Source organism: Nansenia antarctica, assembly GCF_963989245.1.
Source record: "Nansenia antarctica genome assembly, chromosome: 19".
NCBI lineage: Eukaryota > Metazoa > Chordata > Actinopteri > Argentiniformes > Microstomatidae > Nansenia > Nansenia antarctica.
Window position 1 is genome coordinate 10,830,834 of NC_137692.1, and position 17,797 is coordinate 10,848,630.

General features: G+C 44.7%; 1 protein-coding gene across 1 annotated transcript in view; it reads left to right on the forward strand.

The window, feature by feature from the left end:
* Positions 1-17,797, forward strand: part of LOC308174167 (protocadherin-15-like) — a gene marked incomplete at both ends in the record, with an annotated part of 188,179 nt that overhangs the window by 51,771 nt on the left and 118,611 nt on the right. The window contains 6 exons of the mRNA XM_080549237.1: positions 216-371; positions 5,873-5,992; positions 6,453-6,563; positions 10,980-11,150; positions 13,780-13,888; positions 14,241-14,353. Of these exons, the coding sequence (XP_080405363.1) occupies positions 216-371; positions 5,873-5,992; positions 6,453-6,563; positions 10,980-11,150; positions 13,780-13,888; positions 14,241-14,353 (780 nt within the window). The remainder of the gene's footprint in view (positions 1-215; positions 372-5,872; positions 5,993-6,452; positions 6,564-10,979; positions 11,151-13,779; positions 13,889-14,240; positions 14,354-17,797) is intronic.

Genomic DNA, 17,797 nt, shown 5'->3' on the forward strand with positions numbered 1-17,797 from the left:
TAGCAAGAGATGGTAAGACACTGTTGAGTAGAAGAGATACAGGAGAGGTGCATACAGTAGGTGCATACTCTGCAAGGCTATTGACATAGGCTAATATGTACAGTATATTACAACCAGAGAAAAAATAATTATCTCTCTCTCTCTCTCTCACACACTCTCCCTCTCTTTCTCTATCTCTCTCTTTCTACCTCCTTTTCTCCCTCCCTCCCTCCCAGCCGCCCTCCTACATCTCTACCATAGTGGTGCAGATCCAGTGCATCAACGAGCTCGTGGGGACGGTGATTCTGCACGAGGTTCGGATCGTGGTGAGGGACCGCAACGACAACACACCGCAATTTCGGCAGCCACGCTACTATGTAGCCGTCAATGAGGTGAGAGAGAGAGAGAGAGAGGCATGGTTAATGATATGGGAGTCATCTATATTGTACTCAATGCCTCTTCTGCATATTGTACAGAATGACAAGAAAGTGCTCTCCAGTCCAAACGTGATACTGTATTAAAACTATAGATATGTATCATTGTAGGAATTATTGTAGGCCTACACATATGGACTATTATATTTTCTATAATTTCGATTCTATTACTACACACTTTTTTTTTCTCACAATATGTTTATTGTCATTTTCTTATTTTATAACACCAAAAAAACATACAATAACAAAGACCAGAAACACAGACACACACGCATACAACTTACATCGATATTGGATCGAATACAAAGAAAACAAAACTTTCCTCCACTTTGAATAAAATATTCTCAGGTAAAGCCTCTAAATACTGCTACTTATCACTGCAATATAATTGCTATTTGTTGCACTTCTGGTTAGACGCACAATCATTTCGTTGCATTTTCTTGTACTATGTAATGACAATAAAGTGAATCTAATCTAATCTAATCTATTCCCTATTACTACACTTACAATCAACTGAATAGGTATGTGACAACATGCAACATAGTTTAAATAATTTTGTTTAGTTCACGAAAATGACAAAATCACATGTGACAGCAGCTGGTGAAACCGGGAACATGACGGCAACCAATCAAATTGTTCTGACTTTTATTCTGTAAAACTTAAATTAATGTAAAGACAAAATATTGCAATACAATGGATTCGGTGAGTATTCCCCACTACTCTACATTACTCACCGAATCCATTGCATTGCAATATTTTGGCTTATATGTGATTTAAGCAATATCACACTCCAGGTCGTGCAGTTATACTGTATATCAGCACAGCTGTGATTCGGTAGGTACAAGGCCGAGTAGGAAGATAATCACAGCCGTGCTGATATTCAGTATAACAGCACAACCTCAAGTGTGACATTGCACCAACACAAATAGTTCCAACTGAACTTACTCTTGAACAAGAACTGGACTGTTGCCAAGCAACCTGAACACAAACATTGTCCAAACAGTACAGAACAGTGAAAACAGACCAATCAGTGCAATGGGAATATAACAATATAGTGCAACGGCGGGCAAGTGCAATGACAGGGGTTCAGTCTAGTGCAAACCCTACTCAGAGAATCTGTGTAAATATATCCAACAAGTTTGTTACAATAGCCTAGCCTAATTAACGGTAATTGAATAGGACACCTGTGAGGTGGAGTGATACACATAGTTAAAAGTCCCAGTGCTGTTATATTCTATATCAGCACTCATGGAATGCCTCTTGTCCAATCAAATTAATTGGTCAGAACTAACTGTTGTATAATTTAGCTTAGATTGTCAGAGCAGCCAACACGTATTGTCATTGTCATCACAGTATAGGCATTTTCCATTGTCATTTCCATAGTATCCCAAGGTGGGGGGGGGGGGGGGGGATACTGAGAGTCATAGTCAAGTGTGTGTGTGTGGGGGGGGGGGGGCAATAGTTCAGCTGGTGCGGGACCTGAGGATCCTGTACCTCCTGAGTCTCTTCGAAGGTAGGGAGTCAAACAGTCCGTGGTTGGGGTGGGAGGTGTCCTTGATGATGTTTGCTGCCCTCCGTCGACACCGGGTTGCCTGGAGGGACTCGATGGAAGGGAGTTTGGTGTCAATGATGCGCTGGGCGGTTTTCACCACCCGTTGCAGGGCCTTCCGGTCGGACACAGTGCAGTCACCGTACCACACTGTGATGCAGTTGGTGAGGACGCTCTCAATGGTGCAGCGGTAGAAGTTGGTCAGGATCCTGGGAGACAGCTGGGCTTTCTTCAGTCTCCTCAGGGAGTATAGGCGCTGCTGTGCCTTTTTAACCAAGGAAGAGGTATCAAGGGTACAAGAGATGTGGACAGCCAGAAACTTGAAGCTGGGAACACGCTCCACCTCCATTCCGTTGATGTACAGTAGATGGGGGAGTGTTGACAGCGTCCAGTTTTTCTGAAGTCCACAATGATCTCTTTGGTTTTGCTGGTGTCGAGGGCCAGGTTGTTGTCAGCGCACCAGCGCATGTGGGTGAAGAGGGAGTAGAGGAGGGGGCTCAGCACACAGCCTCGAGGCACACCGGTGTTCAGGGTCAGGGTGGAGGAGGAGCGGTTGTCCAACTTGACAAGCTGGGGTCTGTTGGCGAGGAAGTCTGGGATCCAGTTGCAGAGGGAGGTGCTGAAACCAAGGTCTCTGAGTTTGTCTGTCTGGTGACCAGCTTGGAGGGGATGACGGTGTTGAATACTGACCTGAAGTCAATGAACAGCATCCCGGCGTAGGTGTTGCTCGTGTCGAGGTGGGTCAGGGTGGAGTGAAGCGCAGTGGAGATGGCTTCCTCCGTAGACCTCTTCTTGCGGTAGGCGTACTGCTGGGGGTCTAGTCCGGGGGGGAAGTTGGGCTTTTACGCAGACCAGGAGCGCCTTCTCAAAGACCTTCATGGGGCCGGACGTGAGTGCAACAGGGCGGAAGTCCTTCAGGTTCATTGCAGCAGTTCTTTGGCACAGGCATGATGGTTGTTGCCTTGACGCACTTGGGGACGACTCCCTGGACCAGTGACAGGGTGTACGTAGATGTCAGTGTAGACCGGGGTCAGCGGTTCAGCTCCTGTCCTGAGCACCCAGCCAGGAATGCCGTCAGGGCCCGCAGCTTTCCGTACATTCATGTTGCTCAGCTGGTGAAAGACGTCCTCCTCGTAGAGCATGAGTGGCTGGTCATCTTGGGGGGGGGGGGGGCTCGGTTTTGTTGGCTGTTTCTTTGTTGTCCCGGTCGTGTAGAGCGTAGAAGTGGTTTAGCTCGTCGGCTGGGAACGCTGTGCTGGTGGGTCTGTGTTTTGGGGTTTGTAGTCAGTGATGGACTGGATGCCTTGCCACTTACGACAGAGGTCTGAGGTGCTCCTCGATCCGCAGTGCTCCTCGATCCGCAGCTTGTGATTGAGCTTGAAAGGTAAAAAAAAAGAAATGAATGCCAGATTGCCCCTTTAAGATTCTAAACATAATGTATTCATAAATTCACTGTGGACTAGACATCTAATCTGCAACAACAAGATGATTGGGCCCTAGGTGCCCCCCTCCTCCCGCAATTTTTTTTTCTTTCTCTCCTTTGGTTGTCACAACCTCTGCACAGAGGCAGAGTGAAACATGACTGTAGCTATTTTACACATGTTAAGCTCCAACATCTTGATAGGATAGGAAAACAATAGCAGAACTTCCAATCGTCAACATATATGCTCTGCCCCCAGTGCATGAAATTGCTGTGGCGCATGGCTGCACACACACTAGCTCGCGTGTCGGAAGTGAATCACAGGGTTTCTGGCGTTGTGTGATATCCTAGATGTCATCATGCGCTGTGTGTGCCACCGGATATTACCCATGATGCGTGTAACTAATACAATCAGTAGTAGCATACAATGTGTATCTGTGCTCATATCTATTGACTTCATCCATAGTAAGGACTTTAGGTATAGTTGCAGTATACGCTGTTACGCTATATACTATAGTTAGTAACACAGCTCCTTGTGTCCTGTCCTCTGTCCTCTCGAGTCGTACAGAGAACCCTTTTCCTCCCCTTCCATATTCTCCTCCAATGCTTTTTGAGGACGAAGCAAGTGGGGGACGGAGGAGAGGACGCCAGTAGTCGTGTCTTCTAGCGATTGAGAAAAGGCTGATGTGTTCTCTTCATGCCCTTTAGGATGTACTGTATGTAGAAAGGTCATTTTCTTCTGCAAGTCATTTCAGAATTGCAGTCCCTTTGAGAGGGGTCCTCTTAGGTACTTTTATTTGTACTGCACCTTGCCTTTATTGTGTTTTTCTATTTTTATCCGTTTTCTTTCATCTGTATTTTATCTATTTTATCTTGTTTTTCTCTTTATATTTAATCTGTTAAGCACTTTGGGCGGCTCTTGTCGTTGTACATTTTGTGCTATATAAATAAACGTTACTTACTTACTTACTTAGGCTCACACACCTCTAGCCTAAGCTGATAGTAACCTAACCCCATACTAAAGAACATTTCTAATACAACTTTAAGTGCCTGCACAATATGGATTGCATGTCCAACATATTTTGAATTAATTATGTCCCTTTCTCAGAAATCCATAAATATACAACTTCATTATACCGTGTGTCTACTGAAAGGGCCTTGCAATTACTTGCATAAGACCTTTCTACACAAATCCTAAAGGCCATGAAGTAACATACCACATACAGAACTGCTTATACTACATATACAGGATAACAGATATGACATGTTCTGTAGGTTTACTTCATCCATAGTACAAGCACATGTGTAGCAACATTGTTTTGAAAATGAAATGGCATGAAAATGCCATGGTGTAGTATTTTCTTTAATGTGACATTTGTTCACCTAGCATAACAGAAGCAGCTAGCGACAGTGTGCCTGTAGCGATGGCAGCAGAGTTAGATGACACGTTCTCCTGGCGACCATGACCTTTGTCTCCTTTGTTCAGATTCCAATTCCAATTCAAACAACTTTACTAGGGGCAATGAGTTTAGAGCAGCGTGTTCTCAGAAACACATACAAACGTCTCACCACATACAATCAACAACAACAACAACAACAACAACAACAACAGGTGCACCAGGAGCTAAGAAGCTTGGGTATCTCGAGTACCTTGAATGAATACAATACCATTCAACAATCAATGAATACCATAAATACGAGCTATAGCCTACAGTGCCTCGCTAGCCTAGCCGAGCACCTACAGGTAGTTTAACAGCCGGACCGCAGAAGTCTTCTCCCCCTAGCTAAACTCCCTCTCCCTTCTTCTGGACCTGGCAGACATACAGACCTCTAGGGGCTCTGGGCAGGAATAGGGGTTTCGTGGAGGGAGGTAGGAAGGGACCAATGGGAGGGTTGGAGGGAGATGAAGAGAGAGAGAGAGAGAGAGCGATAAAGAGAGAAAGAGAAAGAGAAAGAGAGAGAGAGAGGGTGAGAGAGAGAGAGATAAAGAGAGAGAGAGAGAGAGAGAGAGAGAGAGAGAGAGGGAGAGAGAGAGGGTGAGAGAAAGAGAGAGCGAGAGAGAGAGATAAAGAGAGAGAGATAAAGAGAGAGAGAGAGAGAGAGAGAGAGAGAGAGAGAGAGGGAGAAGGAGAGAGAGGGTGAGAGAGAAAGAGAGAGAGAGATAAAGAGAGAGAGATAAAGAGAGAGAGAGAGTGAGATAAAGAGAGAAAGAGAGAGAGAGATAACCACATCCCTGGCCTGCTGCCACCGCCATTTAATCTTCAAACAAATCGAAGCCAAATGAGGTTATGAGGTTTGGTTGGGGTGGGGTGAGGGATGGCAACAGCAGTTCAGTTCATGTTTTTTCCAGTATTCAATTCAGTTTGTTGCATTGAGCTTTACGACCCATGTACAATACAAATGTGAATATAGACATATAATATTGCTGGAAGTCATCTAAAGGTCAAGTTGAAAGTAACAATGTTGTCTCTCTGTGATCTCTGCCTCCAGCTCACCCCCATCGGGACCATCATATTCACGGGCTTCTCAGGGAGCAACGGGGCCACAGACATCGATGACGGACCCAACGGACAGTTAGAATATGGAATCCAGTACAACCCCAACGACCCGGTATGTAGACCAACTGCTTTACTGACTGAATGGCACTGGTACTGTACAGTGGCTAAGTTAGGAATGTGCTTTTCTCTATGGTAACTACTGCACATCATTCTCTCTGACCCATCCTTTCTCTGTGTCCATCCTCTCTCTCTCTCTCTCTCTCTCTCCCACTCTCTCTCTCTCTCTCTCTCCCACTCTCTCTCCCACTCTCTCTCCCCCTCTCTCCCCCCCCTCTCTCACTCTCTCTCCCACTCTCTCTCTCTCCCCCCCTCTCTCTCTCTCTCTCCCACTCTCTCTCTCTCCCACTCTCTCTCTCTCTCCCACTCTCTCTCTCCCTCCCTCTCTCTCTCTCTCCCACTCTCTCTCCCTCTCTCTCTCTCTCTCTCTCTCTCTCTCTCTCTCCCTCTCTCTCTCTCTCTCCCACTCTCTCTCCCTCTCTCTCTGTCTCTCTCTCTCTCTCTCTCTCTCCTAGGTGTCTAATGGGACAGTGGGCATAGGGAACACTCTGTCAGGGACCATCATTCTGTCTGAAAGACTGAACTATGAGGAGAGAACCCGCTACCTGGTCATTGTTCAAGCTAATGTAAGCCTGACATTCGCTCTCTACGTGGGTGTGGTGGTGGCAAGTCATTATTTTCTATGATTTCATGCAGAATTCTGGTCAATATACTGGTGGCCAATAATTTGCTTTTTGGAACACCCTTACTTGATGGATGTCATGGTTTGGGTTAAATGTTGAACTTTATAGAATGGGATGGTGCCATTCAACTACTTATTTGTTCGCCTTGCCTAAAGGGCTCTGCACACAGCGTGCGATTTCTGTTGCGCGTCAACATTCCATTTTGAAGTTTGAATGGAAGTCTATGAGAACATCGCATTTCAACACACACGGCCCCGATTTTAATCGCACGGCGAAAATTCGATTCCATTCATTTTGAATGGGACAAAGCACACGGCGTGCGAGTTTTGTCGCACTGTCAAATTTGTGCTTTTTCCCATTCAAAATGAATGGAATCGAATTTTCGCCGTGCGATTAAAATCGGGGCCGTGTGTGTTGAAATGCGATGTTCTCATAGACTTCCATTCAAACTTCAAAATGGAATGTTGACGCGCAACAGAAATCGCACGCTGTGTGCAGAGCCCTTAAGAGAGTAAATAGATAATGTGTATGTTTTGCACCCGTTGGTTTATTTTAGGAGCAAATGTTTTGTATATGGGCTTACTAGTGAACATTGCTTTGCTGGGTGCATCCAGTTTTTTTTTTTTTTTTACCAGTTGTGCCTTTTGAATCTAACACACAAAACTACATTTTTGGACTATTTGTTGTTACTGATATATGAAATATTTTAATTAGAAGGAAAGAGAACTTTAAAAGAGAACTAAATATAACTGTTGTCATACCCGAATTGGTCATGTTTGGGGTTATTTTCACATGTATTTTTATTTTTCATTTTCCAAAATAAAAAACAAAAATCGATTTGGTCAAAAAACAAACAAACACACAATTTACAAACACACTAACCTGAGCAGAGAACTTTGTCAGATTACCATTCATAGGCTAACAACTTATCAGCTCATCATTTTCTTTGGCATTTTAGAAGAGGAATGTCACGAACCCTCTGTCCTCCACCATGCAACCACAGGAACACATTGGAAATCAAGTAGTACTATTGAGGCTAGTTTAAAAGCTTGAATTTGAATGAGTGCATTTTTATTCAAGCTTTTTTGGAGGTCTGTGCTGTGTCGAGTATTACTCATGGTCATCAGGCTAGGACCGAGGTTTTACATGGATTAAGAATCAGAATCAGACACTGTAATGTAACAGTGAGTTTGACTTAAGTTAAGTGTTTTGGTTTGAATGTGATAGTGCCCCCTCCTCCCGATAAACATAATCCTATACCAGTGGCGTACCGCAAAATCCCGAGGCCCCCCCGCAAGGTGGCGGCGGGGGCCCTTTCGCAACGGAGGTAAAAAAAATAAAAAGTGTGTTTTTTAGAGGCCGATGCGTTATTGACGTTGCGAAATTTCGCAATATGTACTCTACATTATAAATGCTTGACTTAGCAAAAGGTACAAACAAGTGAGAGCAATAGCCTATAACTAAAACCAAATGGTAGACTACACTACATCAGTAGAATGTATTATAAGTAGCAGTGGCGTACCGCAAAATCCCGAGGCCCCCCCGCAAGGTGGCGGCGGGGGCCCTTTCGCAACGGAGGTAAAAAAAATAAAAAGTGCGTTTTTTAGAGGCCGATGCGTTATTGACGTTGCGAAATTTCGCAATATGCACTCTACATTATAAATGCTTGACTTAGCAAAAGGTACAAACAAGTGAGAGCAATAACTAATACCAAATGGTAGACTACATCAGTAGAATGTATTATAAGTAGAAAAGTACAAGCTTTATTTCTTTTAACAAAGTGTGGTGTGCACAGCAGCGCGATATCTGTAAACATATAAGCTGTAGACTCTCCGCTAAGGGTTGCCAGATGGGATTGAGAATTTCCAACCTAACCAATCTAAAAACTGCTAAATCCACCAAAAACCAGCCCATCTGGCAACCCTGTATCCGCTGCATCAGAGTCTACTTGTTGCGTAAAATTGGCCAGGGTTAGTCAAATCCTTTGTTGGACATCTCGTTTCTTAAGTCCTGGTATATTGTGGCATTTCTTTACTTTTTGCCATCTGGTCTAGGAATACCCAGGGAGACGCAGACAGTAGAAGTAGAATAGAATAGTAGAATAGAAAAAGAAGCAGCTATATATAGCCTAACCATGCTGAATTATGATGCACTGACAGCCTGTGACTGTGAACCTGGCCGGACCCTGCCCTTCTGCCTGAGTTTGAGTATGATGCTGCCCAAATAAATGTTATTGTTTAGTGCTGTACGCTTTCGTGGTATTATATTGTGTGAATTATCATCTGTATGTTGTTTTTCTTTCACTCCGAATGTCCGAATAGAGAATCTACCACCACCTAAAGAATGCTTATTGTACTTTGTATTGTATTTTCGCTTGCTCATTTTCCTTGTGTCTCGCTGCCTACGTGTGACGTCAAAGTCATGTTGCTATTGGATACGGCTAACTATGTATATCTTTTTTAATATAGGCCTATATATTAAAATTAAGCTTGACACAATGAAGGGCCACTTATTTTCTTTGTTTCATATTTTTTTAAATTATTTAAAAAAAAAAAATTAAAAAAAAAATGTTAGGGGGCCCCCTAGTGGCTGGGGCCCCCCCGCGGTGCGTCGCTTGCGGGCCCGTCCGCTACGCCACTGTCCTATACAATCAAGTCAAGTCAAGTCAGCTTTATTTATATAGCACGTTTACATACAGCAGTGCTGAACCAAAGTGCTTCACAGTTGTAAAATAGATAACATGCAGGAAATAAATAAGATGCACAATGCACACAACACAATGCAATACAAGATATGGTCAAGTTAAAAGAGAAGATAAAAGGACTAAAAACAATAAAACAATAAGACAAGCCTAACCCTAAGAGCCAGGGACCTACAATAAAAACTATAAAATAAATAATAATACAGTGTAAGGCATAGGCCCAGGGGATATTGACAATGACACAACCACAATCGATAACCAGATAGAAAGAAAGAGAAACAGAGGAGAACATTGACTCCAGGATGTTTTAGTGTCATGGAGATCTCTCTCCCTGTGGACAGTGTTCTTCAAACGCTTCTCAGGGACAGCCAGAGAAGTCATTTTCTCTAACAGTGTGTGAATTCCATTTCCAGTGTTGTTCATTTCCATCACCAGAGGACAGAGTAGAGAGGGAGGATGTGGCATTGATTGGAACTCTGCTCTGCTGGTGACAGGGTTCAATTATAGTGACAATGTGAAGTGCAGCTTAGTTCAGAGTATCAATCTGTGTTGTAGTGATACTGTGCTGCTAAGACGTTTTAAAGTGTTGTATTTGTGGGAACAGCTGTTTGGCACACAATGTTCTGTGGGGGCAGCTGTGAGGTCCACATTCACACTCCACATTCACACTCTGTGTAAAAATGCACTCATTCAAATTCAAGCTTTTAAACTAGCCTCAATAGTACTACTTGATTTCCAATATTTGTTCCTGTGTGAATGTTTCTGAGAGGGTATAAAGGAGGAACATAGCAACATTGAAGTAAATTAATAAATTGATGTTAAAACCAATGTTTAGTCCTTTCTTATCTGACTTCACAGATTGTTTTACATCAAATGAAACATCTCTCCCCATAGATGTATGATGTATTATGCATCTTTATAATGTATGTTCAGTGTTAACCAATGAAATGACACCTTATTCTTGAATCCTGTCATAATCCTGGACCTTGCTCTTTAATGGATTATTAGGTGTCCCTCTTGGAGTTACACTGTAACGGCATAACGTGTTGTGTCCATTTTGTGTGCCACAACTTTTGTTATAAAAAATGTTTGAATGAAAACAGCTTGTGAGTTTAGAATGATAAGGTTCTATCTCCGTTTTAGAATTATAAGGTTCTATCTCCGTTTAGGGCAGTTCAGAGATATTGAGCATCAACGTTTTTACATTCCATTATGTTTTGTGAGATGGAACCTTTGTATGTTATTAATTACTAACAACAACATGTCAACATTTTAAAAATAACACCACACAGGCATTAATAAACACCTAATGGATCAGATTATGTAAAAAACGTTGACAAAAATGGAGATAGAACCTTATGATTCTAACGTCACACGCTGAACAGATCTTTAGGACATTTGGCCTATTTAGTCTGTGACAACTCCAGTACATGAGCCCAACAGTTCTGAGAAATATTCAGTACCGGCGGGGACATGATGATAGGCAGAACCGCCTTTTGAAATGCAAATTGCAAGCAGTCTTACATACAGTACCCGTGTTTACCGTATGTCCTGTATGTATTGCCATTTTAAATGTTATTTCTCTTTGAGAATACATTGATGTGGATGATATTGCAAGGTGTTCATTCTCACTAGTAACAACATGCAACACCCCCCAGGACCGCTCCCCCTACTTCCCCAACAGACGGACGGCAACAACCACCCTGACGGTGGACGTGCTGGACGGGGACGACCTGGGCCCCATGTTCCTGCCCTGCATCCTGGTCAACAACACGCACGACTGCAACCCCCTCACCTACCGGGTCATCATCCCTGAGTTCACTGAGCCGGTGAGAAACAGAACCAGAACCACCATCACACATCACCATTAGTTCACCCTGTCTCTCTCTGTGTCTGTGTCTGTGTGGGTGTGTGTGTGTCTGTGTGTGTGTCTGTGTCTGTGTCTGTGTCTGTGTCTGTGTCTGTGTGTGTGTGAGTGTGAGTGTGAGTGTGAGTGTGAGTGTGAGTGTGAGTGTGAGTGTGAGTGTGAGTGTGAGTGTGAGTGTGGGCGTGGGCGTGGGGGTGGGCGTCTGTGTCTGTGTCTGTGCCTGTGTCTGTGTGTGTGTGTGTGTGTGTGTGTGTGTGTGTCTGTGTCTGTGTCTGTGTCTGTGTGAGTGTCTGTGTCTGTGTCTGTGTCTGTGTGGGTGTGTGTGTCTGTGTCTGTGTCTGTGTGTGTGAGTGTGAGTGTGAGTGTGAGTGTGAGTGTGAGTGTGAGTGTGAGTGTGAGTGTGAGTGTGAGTGTGAGTGTGGGCGTGGGCGTGGGTGTGGGCGTGGGCGTGGGCGTGGGGGTGGGCGTCTGTGTCTGTGTCTGTGCCTGTGTATGTGTATGTGTGTGTGTGTGTGTGTGTGTGGGTGTGGGTGTCTGTGTCTGTGTCTGTGTCTGTGTCTATGTGTGTGTGTGTGTGTGTGTGTGTGTGTGTGTGTGTGTGTGTGTGTGTGTGAGTGTGAGTATGTGTGCACACTGCACATATTATGTGACAGGGTCTGATGAAAAAGTCCCCAAGTAGGGCAAGGTCTTTTTTTTTCTTCTTTTTTTATGATGAAAGGGCATAAGCTTTCAAATGATGCGTCAAACAGAGACATTCTGCCTCAACGTTTTCACAGACACTTTTCACAGTCAGGTAATGGGAACAATAGCCCAATGTTACCAACACACATTTTTTTTACGAAATACTACTGTGTTCATGACATAGAATTGTCAATACAATGACAATGACAAATACCTGAATTGCTGGTGACTCACAACAACTTTAGCCGGTGTGAAAGCCATATCCCCCTCCATCCCTTTCCTTTCCAGCATTGTTCCAGTTTAATATCACACTAAGAACAAAACACCTCACATCCTGGTACTGTGAGGCACTGTGCTCTTGGCCAATGTGTCTCATGCACGGTCATTTAACGGCATTTTCTGGTCTGGTGAACAATTAGCTCCTCGGACAGATAAGCACATAGAGGACAACACAAGATTAGAGGCTGTTGCAAACCGAAAAAACGGATACATTAAAACAGTAGGAATAGATAGACACCAAGAGATCCATTACCATTGGATCACTGTTAGGAGGAGCCTGAACAATGTACAATTCATGATCAAAGTTTGACAGACCGCTGCGTATGCAGGCTAGGGGAGCAGTACTTGTACCCAAAACCAGAGCATTGTCATCAGTTTGGGAACAATTCTGGCTTTTTTCCCCTCATTATTGCTGACCACTGATTAGGCTATATGTATCCCTCCAAAGAAATGTGTTTTGACCAGATAGTCATATTGTTCATGTTTACAATTGGAAGATATTATGTAGGTTGAGGTTCTGGAGCCCACTTTAAATGAATGTGCAATAACACTATGTACAATATGACAACCCTAGTCGTCTATCTGTACAGTATAGTATAGTGGATAGTGTACATAGCCTTTATTTATGTAAACCAGCTCCTTCCCTTCTTGTCTTTTTAGTTTTTTTTTCTTTCCTAGCACCAGGGGAGCCCCCCCTCCCAAATTTCGTTGTTTGGTACCTGTACTATATCAATGACAATAAAGACCATTCATTCATTCATAATGGCTACTGGAGTATTATAGAGTATTCTATTAGAGTATTATACTAATAACTTATTAGAACTAATTGTACAAAACCAGAGGGGTTTGTTAGTGTACCTCCAGACATAGTCAAAGTATATGGGGAAGGGAGAAAGGGGAGGGATGTGTGGGGGGGGTAGAAGGATTACACTGGAGCGCAGGGATATAAATACCCCCTGAAGAAAGGATTCTGCGAGGGAATTGTCACCTGTGTATGCTAGGGAAGTATCGCACAAACCACTAAGAACAAGAAGCTATACAGTACTTGTAATAGCCATATGTGGGCACACCAGGGAAATACAATGTAACCGCTAAACACAAAACATTTAGGCCAGTTGTGTTATTAATGTATGTGGGTAGGCGCTAAAGAAATGCAACTCAAACGATAAGTACATCCCACTTACTGTACTGTATGAGCCATATGTGAGTAGGGTAGGAAAGTGCAGTGCTAGCTAATTACTGTAGTGCTGATGAGGTTTATTACTCTAGCCGCTAGGGTTCAGAGATGATACAGTTATATAGCCTACAGAACAACAAACAGATTAGCTCTGACATATAGTACTATTAGGCATATGAATGTGCATGCTGAGATGGAATAGAGCTAATAGAGTTAGTCTATTAGATAATTAGACTAGTAATTATACAGTGCAGTGCACTGTACTTTAAGCAGTGTATTGTAGATGGTGACTGATACTAACCATGCTACTAGGATATATTTGACATTAGATTGCAGATTGTATTTATAATGGATTGTATCTGTATGTTTACATTTCAATAAGAATGATTACAATTGCATGGCGGACATACCTGATTGGCTCGTTTGATGACCGATTCCACATTCCCCCAATTAGAGCAAATTGAACCCGCTGGAAGTCATCCCCCCGATCCGAGCCGTGGACATGGACAGGAACATCCAACCCCCCTCTGATCGACCTGAGATCCTTTTCTACATCCTTGTCGGTAGGTTCCTGCTACACACACTCACACATGCACACACGCACACACGCACGCACGCACGCACGCACGCACGCACGCACGCACGCACGCACACACACACACACACACACTCACACATGCACACACGCACGCACGGGCACACACACACACACACACACGCATGCACACACACACACACTCACACATGCACACACGCACGCACGTGCACACACACACACACACACACACACACACACACACACACACACACACACACACACACAATTGGAACCATACCAATTCATTTTGACATTAAAGCAGTCAAATACCGCTCCATCCAAGTTGTTATGTGGGGGTATTTTGTCCTCTGTTTCAGGTCAGCCCTCAACATATCCAGAGTATTTCTCTCTGAACAAGACAACTGCAGAGCTCCGCCTCCTGAAACCCGTCAGCAGAGACTTCTACCACTCCTTTACCCTCATCATCAAGGTAAACTAAAGCCACACGCCTTTATCTAAATGGACTGACTAATAATATAGCGCCTTATTCCAAAGCGCTTTACAACGGCCTCTCATTCACCCATTCACACACACACATTCACGCACCAAATGGCGGCAAGCTATGGCCGGCCCCGCTCATTGGGGTTCAGTGTCTTGCCCAAGAACACCTCGACATGTTGGCCAGCCGGTGTTCGAACCACCGATCTACCTTGAGGTCCTTAGACAGCGGCTCTACCTCCTGCGCCACAGCTGCCCCAGTCACGGAGAGAGAGAGGATGTGAGCAGGGAAGGACTGAAGGAGAGGGGGGAGGACTGAAGGAGAGGGGGGAGGACTGAAGGAGAGGGGGGAGGACTGAAGGAGAGGGGGCAGGACTGAAGGAGAGGGGGGAGGACTGAAGGAGAGGGGGAGGACTGAAGGAGAGGGGGGAGGACTGAAGGAGAGGGAGGAGGACTGAAGGAGAGGGGGGAGGCCTGAAGGAGAGGGGGGAGGCCTGAAGGAGAGGGGGGAGGACTGAAGGAGAGGGAGGAGGACTGAAGGAGAGGGGGCGAGGCCTGAAGGAGAGGGGGGAGGACTGAAGGAGAGGGGGGAGGACTGAAGGAGAGGGGGCAGGACTGAAGGAGAGGGGGGAGGACTGAAGGAGAGGGGAGAGGACTGAAGGAGAGGGGGGAGGACTGAAGGAGAGGGGGGAGGACTGAAGGAGAGGGGGGGGGACTGAATGAATGAATGAATGAATGAATGAATGGACTTTATTGTCATTGCTACAGTACAGGTACCAAACAACGAAATTTAGGAGGGGTGGCTCCCCTGGTTTGAAGGAGAGGGGGGAGGACTGAAGGAGAGGGGGGAGGACTGAAGGAGATGGGGGAGGACTGAAGGAGAGGGGGGAGGACTGAAGGAGAGGGGGGAGGACTGACGGAGAGGGGGGAGGACTGGTATCTGGATCTGGAGGGTGCTCTGGTTTAGCTTGCTGATACATTAGTGTGATAAACATGTATGATATGTCGGAAAACATACCTTCTGCCACTGGAATGCATTGAAATCTGACATCGGCTGCGTTCGTAAATTCGCTTTGAGAGTGCCGGCACACCAGTGGAGGCTCCTCCATAGAGGTGGAGGAGGCCTGGCCTCCCCAATAATTTGAGAGAAGAGAGAGAGATTTAAAAAAGCAATAATTATATTTTTTATCAGACACACAACATACAATTCAGAACAATACTTCATCCATTTCTAATATGTATCCTGCAGAACAGCACTCATACACGCGTGTGGCGGAAAAAGGTACTACACGGAGGCCAGGCCTCCTGTCGGAAAGTGGTTTCTCATAGAAGTCAATGTAATGCAATTTTTTTCATGGCAATATGTGATTGGCCAAATCACTGAAAATGGGTGGGAACAGGAGGCCTGGCCTCCGTGTAGTACCTTTTTCCGCCACACTCGTATGAGTGCTGTTCTGCAGGATAAATATTAGAAATGGATGAAGTATTGTTCTGAATTGTATGTTGTGTGTCTGATTGACATAGTGTTTGAGTGCTTTTGACATGTCATTGATTGTATGTAGTATGTTGTGGTGAATGTTGTGAGCCTGAGCAGAAGGAATAATAGCTGCTGCAGGCGGACCAGAGATTCATGCCAATTGTTTTGTTTATTTGATGACCCATTGTGCAGGCAATAAAAGCTGCTTCATCCACCATCCTGAAAGTGTCCCAATCCCTTCAGTACCGCCAAACACAAATTAATAATTTTTAACAAAGACAGATAAGAAGAACAGGGAACATTCCATCGCGAGTGAAGCGAGCAAGCGGAAAAAAATTTGGCCTCCTCAATTCTGGAAGTCACCAGCCTCCACTGCGGCACACACACACTGGGTTCAACATCATAAAGGGACCAAGTAATTTGATTGGACGAAGAGGCATTCCATGAGTGCTGATCAGATTCCAGAGCGAATGAACAAAAGACGCATCGAGTAGAAATAAGATGTCATGTAGTATACTACACTACTATACTATAGTAGCCTACAAATGTGGTCATTATCACTTGTACTGCAAGGCTCGCCACCTCCACCTGGACACGTTTGTTGTGGTTGTATACACGCCACTATTAATCCTGATAGGACAACTGTCACTCAGGGTGGCAGGGAAGAAATGAAGAAAGGAGTGACTGGTTAAGACGGAATGAGAGGATGGACAAAGAGAGAGAGGAGAGGTTAGAGAGAGAGGGAAAGAGGAAATTAAGAGGATGAGGATGAGAATGAAGAAGGGTGATGAAGGAAAGAAAGAAAGAAGTGACTGGGTTAAGACGGAATGAGAGGGATGGACAAAGAGAGAGAGGAGAGGTTAGAGAGAGAGAGAGAAAGAGGAAATGAAGAGAGAGGATGAGAATGAAGAAGGGTGATGAAGGAGAAAACAGAGGCAGGGCTGGAGAATGAAGAGCGAGTGACGAACTGTGACTTTTCGGTGGCAGCCAGTCTCCTTTAGCCCCCTGTGTTCTACCAGTGGAACACGGGTCATTTACCACTGCCTCCCACAAACCTGGACATCGCTAAAGAGCCAAACCTCTGGGCTACACTTAATCTCCCCCCACCCCCACCGCCTCTCTCTCTCTCTCTCTCTCTCTCTCTCTCTCTCTCTCTCTCTCTCTCTCTCTCTCTCTCTCTCTCGTTCTCTCTTACTCACTCTCTCTGTCTCTCTCTCTCTCTCTGTCTCTCGTTCTCTCGCTCTGTCTCTCTCTTTCTCTCTCTCTCTCTCTCTCGCTCGTTCTCTCTTACTCTCTCTCTCTGTCTCTCGTTCTCTCTTACTCTCTCTCTCGTTCTCTCTTACTCTCTCTCTCTGTCTCTCTCTCTGTCTCTCGTTCTCTCGCTCTCTGTCTCTCTCTCTCTCTCTCGTTCTCTCTTACTCTCTCTCTGTCTCTCGTTCTCTCGCTCTCTGTCTCTCTCTCTCTGTGTCTCTCTCTTTCTCTCTCGATATCTCTCTCTCTCTCTCTCCATGCTTTGACATCATAACATTCACACAGTACATGCCCTAGTGTCTTGAGACACGAGAGACAAACAATAACAAGGAACAAGGGACTCCTGAAATGAAAGAAGGAAGGAAAGGATGGGAAAAAAAGGAAGAACAATGCCTATTCCTCTCCTTGTGGAAAAGGACGATAATAATATCCCTCCACAATCACAACACAAACCCAATTGAATCATGTTACGTAATGTGCGTTATTAGTTTCAGGTCTGTGACTGAACCCGTGTCCCCTCGCTCCCTCTCCTCCCTCATATTCTCACCGCAATGGATTGAGTTGCAGCAGTCAAAGCAAAAGTGAAATATATGCTTATATAAGTCTACAGTATACCAGTCAAAAGTTTGGACACCTTCTCATTCAATGGTTTTTCTTTATTTATATATTATTTCCTACATTGTAGATCGATACTGAAGACTGAATCAA